General features: G+C 33.8%; 1 protein-coding gene across 1 annotated transcript in view; it reads left to right on the forward strand.

Moving 5' to 3' along the window:
• The window catches only part of COPB1 (coatomer protein complex, subunit beta 1), a 36,903-nt gene that overhangs the window by 9,511 nt on the left and 19,475 nt on the right, over positions 1 to 7,917 (forward strand). Inside the window, exons 6-11 of the mRNA XM_014533069.1 lie at positions 249 to 386; positions 2,191 to 2,310; positions 4,527 to 4,634; positions 4,718 to 4,864; positions 5,716 to 5,861; positions 7,046 to 7,142. Coding sequence (XP_014388555.1) covers positions 249 to 386; positions 2,191 to 2,310; positions 4,527 to 4,634; positions 4,718 to 4,864; positions 5,716 to 5,861; positions 7,046 to 7,142 — 756 coding nt within the window. The remainder of the gene's footprint in view (positions 1 to 248; positions 387 to 2,190; positions 2,311 to 4,526; positions 4,635 to 4,717; positions 4,865 to 5,715; positions 5,862 to 7,045; positions 7,143 to 7,917) is intronic.

The following is a 7,917-nucleotide window of genomic DNA, read 5'->3' on the forward strand; positions in this document are numbered from 1 at the left end:
CTGACCACCAGAGGGCAGCTCCTGCATTGAGCGTCTGCCCCCTGGTGGTCAGTGTGTGTCATAGTGACCAGTCATTCCCAGTTGTTCTGCTGTTAGGGTCAATTTGCATATTATCCTTTTACTATATAGGATTCTTAGCTTTCAAGTTAAGATAACTAGCATCCCATAAGCTGACATCTATTTTAAAAAATGTATTTGAAATCAACTGTCCATGAAGTCAGTTGGAACCTAAATGTTTTCTTCTCCAGGTCTGTCATGCTAATCCATCAGAAAGGGCTCGTTTTATTCGTTGCATCTATAACTTATTACAGTCATCTAGTCCTGCTGTAAAATATGAAGCCGCTGGAACCTTAGTGACTCTCTCCAGTGCACCTACTGCAATCAAGGTACTGATTATTTATTTTGGTGCCAGTTAAATTATAGGTACTCTGTTTTATCGCTTATGATTTAGTGACATTGCAGTTTACTATGTGGTTACATAGCATTGCATGATATGGAGATAACAGCTACAAATTTCACGAAATTATTTGATTCCTTATGTAGTCTGACTTTGCTTCTTTTCTTCCTTCCTGTTTTCATACATAAATACATGGAGAGAAAGAGAGATAGAAAATACCAATATTTCTAGTTTCAGGGTAATGGTTCTGGTGTTTTAAGCTATCTCCCCATACTTTACATTGAAACTTAGATCTGGGAGAATGAATTCTGGATCCTAAATGATGGGTTCTATAAAAGGTTCCAGTAAGTATATTCAGTAATGGAATATTATCTTTCTCTTCTTTAGTTATTGTATCAAAATTATATAAGGAATCCCTACTATGTTCAGAGAATGAATTATTCTAGAAAGCCAGATTGTATAAAGAGGAGAATTTACTGCTATATACACCAATACTTTAAATTATTAAAAGACTTTTTATATTAAAATAATTTAAAACTTAGAAGTTGCAAAAATAGGACAAAGTTCCCATTACCTTTCATCCAGCTTTCCATAATGTTCATGCCTTACATAACGATTGTATAATTATCAAAACCAAGAAATTGCAATTGGAACAATATTATTACCTAAATTATAGACTAATGCACTTTTTCTTTCCCAGGATCCAGTCCAGGCCTACATTACACTTAGTTGTCATATGTTAGTCTCTTCCAGTCCCTTACAGTTCCTCAACCTGTCCTTGTTTTTCACGATCTTGAGACTTTTGAAGAGTATTGAGTCATTTTGTAAAATATCCCTCAATTTGGGTTTGTCTCGTATTTTCTCATTATTATGGTGAAGCTATACATTTTGGGGGGAGAATACCACAGAAGTCTAAGTATCATAAAGGAGTACATGATGTTGATATATCTTATTAATGGTAATGTTAACTTTGATCAATCAGTTAAAGTGGTGTCTGCCAGATTTCTCCACTATTGAATTATGAATTTTTCTTTCACAATTAGTAATATCATGGGAAGATACTTTGTGCATTTGGTTTATTTCTTGTCAAACTTGCACCAACCAATTTTAGCATCCATCAGTGGACCTTTTCTACAGCAATTATTACTGTGGTATTTTAGTGGTAATTTTCTATTTTCCTCTTTTACATGTACTAATTGGAGTTCTGCAAGGAAGAGCTGCCCCTTCTCCTTCCTCTGTCTTTCCTTCTTTCTTTCTTTATGTCAGTAAGGATATTTTATTGCATGGATTATAATCCAATATTATATTGTCATTTATTTTGTTAATCAAATTGTTCTAGGTCATTGGGAGCTCTTGGAGTTTTGCTCCTCTGCTTTTCATAACTCAGGGTCATCTTAATATTCTTGATTTTTCTGCAATATAATGCAGGTGTGTTGGACCTAAAGTAAAAGGTGCTTAGTAGCTATACTTTTGGGGATTGTTTACCTGCTTTTTTCTCCCTTGTTCCTTAATATCAATCCTTAATTTTTGGTGGTTAATAAGTAGCCTATAGCAGTCCCTTTTCCTCCTTTTGATTTCTGATGCTTTTAATCTTTTGTAAACTTGAAAAACAATGATATTTATTAGAATTTAGGGAATAGAAGAATATATTCCTCTGGAAAAAATGCATAAATTTTTAATGTGGGAGTAGTGAATATATTTTGGCTTCTTGGGGATTTGTTTTCCTTCTTATTTTCAGATTCTATGTTAAAGATAGATGAATGTGTTCTTAAATGTATTTCTTTTTTACATAGGCTGCTGCTCAGTGTTACATTGATTTAATTATTAAGGAGAGTGACAACAATGTAAAGCTCATAGTTCTGGATCGATTGGTCGAATTAAAAGAGCATCCTGCTCATGAACGAGTACTACAGGTAAATGTTTGAAAGAGAAATCTTAAATAAAATCTTTTTCAAATTGAGATAATTTCCAAACCTTGCCATCTTTGTTAGCTTAAATGCTTGGAGACTGGGCAGTTTAAATTTTGCTCAGCTAAAGTATAACTCTTGAGTCATCATTGCCTTTTCGGGTATTGTCTTTGCTATTCAAAAATATTTCTAACATATATTATCTTTTATCTTTTCTATTTGTATTGCACTTGGTATTCTTAGCGATCGAGATAGATTTGTTTTGATTTGGATGTAATTTATATTTCTTGGAAAATAATTGTACTAACTGATTGAAATAAAAGCTGCTTAGATTCTAGAATATTATCAGCATAACTATTAATCTGTGATAATAATGATTATTATAAAAATAAAGCCCCAAAACAGCTGAAGTCATGCTGATCCTGCATCAGAACATCAAAAGTTTTCTATAAAGGACATTATTGGGAAAATTGAAGAAATGTGAATATAGACTGTATATTAATTAATAGTATTAGTATCAATAAGTTCTCTTAATTTGATAATTGTATTGTGGTTATAGAAGAAATTCTTAGTACACTAACATGTTTAGGAGTAGAGAGAGTATGATAAAGCATATATGGTAAAATCTTAACTACTAGTGAATATAAGTTAAGGCTATATAGGAATTTATTCCTAGACTTTTTAGACTTTCTTGTCAGTGAAATTTTTAAAAGATACAAAGTTTTAAAGAAGTAAAATCATTGACAAATTAATTTTGGTATATTTTTAAATATTTATCTGCCATACATTTTTAAGTATGCATCTTTAAAATATTACATTTTCCTGCTGAGCCAGATGTCCCCCGAATACCCTTTTTGTTTGTTTTGTCCAATTTATGGCCATACATCATCATATCTGATTGTTATGTCCCTTAAGTCTTTAATTTGAACAGTTTGTTTGTTTGTTTGTTTGTTTGTGTGTTTTTAATTAATTTTAGAGAGGGGGGAAGGCAGAAAGAGAAAAAGAGAGAGAGAGATTTGTTATTCCATTTATTTATGCATTCATTGGTTGTTTCCTGTATGGGCCCTGACCAGGGATCAAACTGCATATCAGGACTAGGCTCTAACCAACTGAGCTACCCAGTCAGGGCGAGTAATTTTTTTTTCATGACATTGACTTGTTGAAGACACAAGACCAGTTGTCCTGTAAGATGCCCCTCCTCTGGCCCAGCTGGCATTGACTCATGAATCAAGAGGGCACTGGTTTGATTTCCGGTCAAGGTACATACCTGGGTGCAGACTTATCTCCAGTTGGGGGCATGCAGGAGACAGCCGATCAGTGTTTCTCTTTCATCGATGTTTCTATCTCTTCCCTCTCCCTTCTTTCTCAAAAATCAATAAAAAGAGCCTGCGCCAGTTTGGTTCAGTGGATAGAGCATTGGTCCTTGGATTGAAGGGTCTTAGATTCGATTTTGGTCAAGGGCACATACTCCGGTTGCAGGCTCAATCCCGGCCCTGGTTAGGGCGAGTGCAGGAGGCAACCAATCGATGTGCCTCTCTCACATCCATGTTTCTCTCTCTGTGTCTCTCTCTCTCCCTTCCACTCTCTAAAAATTCAATGAAAAAAATACCCTCGGTGAGGATTAACAAAAATGTAATAAAACCAATAAAAACATTTTTTTTAAAAAGATGCCCCACCCTAGCTGTTTTGGCTCAATGGCTAGAGCTTCAGCCTGTGGATAGAAGGGTCCTAGGTTTGATTCCTGTCAAGGGGACATGCCTGGATTGTGGGTTCGATCCCCAGTAAGGGGTGTGCAGGAGGCAGCCAGTCAATGAGTCTCTCTCATCATTGATGTTTTTATCTCTCTCCCTCTCCCTTTCTCTCTAAAATCAATTATATATATATATATAAAATGATGCCCCTCCTCTGGATATCTGGTTACTTTCTGGTGGTGTCATTTAGCTTGTTCCTTAGACTTCTGTATTTCTTATAAATTCTTAAGTTTATATGAAACGTGATAGAGTCAGAGTAAACATTTTCAGTTTGAATGCATCTTATGTGATATTGTATATTTCATATTATATCATTTCAAGAGACCAAAAATATCTGGTTCTTCCACTCAAGTGATCTTATTGTTGATAAAGAATTAAGGTGATGGACAGAACCCTACATTCTTCAGTTAAGATTTTCTGCTTGTGACTAGAAATACTGTTGTTATTTCTGGATATTTTGTTCTTTTTCAGGATCTGGTTATGGACATCCTAAGAGTATTGAGCACACCAGACTTAGAAGTACGCAAGAAAACTCTGCAGTTAGCACTAGATCTTGTCTCTTCTAGAAATGTTGAAGAGGTAAGACAAAACTCTGACAGCAGTTTGTAATCTATGAGGCCATACATGTTGTAATTCTTGCTTATTTTTACTTTGTTCGATAGCTGGTTATTGTCCTGAAGAAGGAAGTGATTAAAACAAATAACGTGTCTGAGCATGAAGATACTGACAAATACAGACAACTCCTTGTGCGAACATTGCATTCCTGTTCTGTCCGATTTCCAGATATGGCTGCAAATGTTATTCCTGTGGTATGTGATTCTGATTACCTTACTTTAGAAATTCACTAAAAGGATTTTGAAAATTCCAGTTAGTCAATAGTTAAATGCTAACTCTTAACTCAGAGGAATAAGGACTTTGACTTCTTTCTCTTCATCAAAACAACAACAACAAATAATATAGTGACAAAAATATCTCCACATATTATTATAATTGATGTTTGTTACTGTTACCAGTAGGGCAAGTAAGTATTTCTTTCAGAGTTTTACCTCTTAAAGTTGAAGGATTCAGTTATAGGAGAAATTCACATATCTAGAATATTTTGTTTTCTGTCACTGTCAGATTAATGAGGTATGTTATTGCAATTTGAAATTTTGCCATTGAGCTCTGAATTTTTTTTCTAAAATGATTTTACTTTTAGTTACAATGTAGGAGGATCCAATTAATTTATGCTGCACATAAAACAGAAAAGTCGTGACTGTTTACATTAATGGTGCTTGTCTCTCAACTTACAGTTTGTTATACATTTGAAAGTTATTAATACATGCTTTGCACATTTCCTTATTAAAAATTGCTTAAGGTTATTAAACCTTAAGTTTAAATTGTTATCCCACGCTGAAGCCGGTTTGGCTCAGTGGATAGAGCGTCGGCCTGCGGACTGAAAGGTCCCGGGTTCGATTCCGGTCAAGGGCATGTACCTGGGTTGCGGACACATCCCCAGTGGGGGATGTGCGGGAGGCAGCTGATCGATGTTTCTCTCTCATCGATGTTTCTAACTCTCTATCTCTCTCCCTTCCTCTCTGTAAAAAATCAATAAAATATATTTTAAAAAATAAAATAAATTAAAAAAATAAATTGTTATCTCATTTCCTTTTTTTCCTAGTTAATGGAATTTCTTAGTGACAGTAATGAAGCGGCAGCTGCTGATGTCTTGGAGTTTGTTCGTGAAGCCATTCAGCGCTTTGATAACCTGAGAATGCTTATTGTTGAGAAGATGCTTGAAGTCTTTCATGCTATTAAATCCGTCAAGTAGGTTTAAAATCTGTTTAAATGTAAAGTTGAGTAAGCACTTTACCAATATCTGTCTTTAAAGAGCCAGTTGATAAAAAATATAAGAGTGGGAAGATGACTTAAGACAATCAAGACAAAAATAAGAATGACAATATTACTTTATACCCACCCTTGGTAGATCCATAATCTGTGGGCAAATTTTTTTTATAGTTGTTAACTAGATTTCTTTATCCTTATTTCCTTTAAAACATTGTGAATCCTAAAGTGACTAAGAACATATTTTTTAAAGGTATTACTTTTTAGATATCATTATTTATTTATATTTCCTTTATCATTTATTGAAGTGAAAGATTACAAATGCAACCTAAATCTGATGTGTGTTTTTTCAGATGGCCTTTACTAATGAGAAAGGACTTTGTCATCCAAACTTTGTTTGATTTAAAGCATCTGATGGATAGATTATAACAGACTTGCATTATATCTGCATAGGTAGAAAATAAGGGGCCATTACAAAGTTGTTTTTCTGATTGAAAATGTATTGATGTTTGTGGAAGTGAGAAAGATTTGCTTTCTTTGTAAGGAAAAAAAATCAAAGTTTTGCTTTTGGCAGCTATGATCTCTAGAATTTTTCAGTTTCTAGAATTTTTTTAAAAGTGAATTTAATGAAAATCTTAGGGAAAAGATGACTAAAGACTTTATTTAGTTTGACATTTTTAACTAGAAAATGGTTGCTTTCTTTTTTTGTTGTTACTGATCCTTTTGTACTCCTTCCTTGTTCATTGTTCTTGTCAGCATCCTGCCTGTACTTTTCAGTGACTACAAATAAAAAGTACTTTTCACATTGAAAAGAACAATTTTTTATAGTAGTAAGTGATAAGATAAACTTTTGCCTTACCTCTGTTGTAAATGGAAGATAACACCTCTCTGGGAAACATTTTGGTATTTTATTTTCACTACTGGGTTTACCAGTCTTAAGGTGTTCCTACTAAAGATAGATGAGGGCACTTATTTTTCTTTTAATGCTTGTGATTTCTGGGAGAATTAAAGAAACTTAGTGTCTTTGTTATATTTCTTAAAATGTCATTCATAATCCCTTGGAACTACAGAATCTTGTTTTCTTACTTGAACTTAAATTCACAAAGAAAAATTGCTTCAAGATTTGTTGACAAGTCAGTGTTTCAGAACTTGTATTCTTGCTTTAGGATTTACCGAGGAGCATTGTGGATCCTGGGAGAATACTGTAGTACCAAGGAAGACATTCAGAGTGTGATGACTGAGGTCCGAAGATCCCTGGGGGAGGTATGTTTTATTTACGTAGTAAATGCTATTTTATTTGGTGATTTTTACTTTAGTACTACTTTTTTTTTCCCCCCAATCTGACTTGTATGTGGTGGTTTACTTTCATGTTTTTATCTGGACTAATGAACACTGAAAAATATATTTTAACTACCCAGATAATTAAGCCTTGAGAGCTGTGGGAAATTTAGGGGTTTCCCTTCCCCTGCGTTGAGCTGTAACACCTATTGTTTTATCTGTATTATTTACTCTTCTGGGAAAGATTTTATTTGAACAGAAGATTCTATGTTTTAGAAAAAGACTTGTAAAACTCTGCTTTAGTCTATGTGTTCTAAAAGAAGAATGCAAATATTTTAGGAACAGGGCTCACTTTATAGTATTTATGTACTAAAACTGGCAGTATTTCCTCATTCAAAAAACCATATGGGCAAATAGAAAGAACAGTGCTTTTTAGAACACCTGGGTTCCAATCTTGCTTCAGCCAATAATTAGCTCTGAGACCTTAGATATAAATTCCTTAACCTGATTGGACATCAGGTTATTTTAAAATAAAGGAATTGATGGATAATAATTGAAGACTCTTACAGCTCTTAAATTAGACAATGGGCTGATATTAAGGAATACATGCATAGTAGCCATTTGTATGTTTTTAAAAAGGTAGTTGATGAAGTTATTTTGTAAAACTAAGATTAATTTTAATTTTTTAAATATATTTTTTATTGATTTCAGAGAGGAAGAGAGAGGGAGAGAGAGAAACATCAGTGATGAGAGATAATCA

Source organism: Myotis brandtii, unplaced genomic scaffold (genome assembly GCF_000412655.1).
Source record: "Myotis brandtii unplaced genomic scaffold, ASM41265v1 scaffold934, whole genome shotgun sequence".
In the NCBI taxonomy this organism is placed as follows: domain Eukaryota; kingdom Metazoa; phylum Chordata; class Mammalia; order Chiroptera; family Vespertilionidae; genus Myotis; species Myotis brandtii.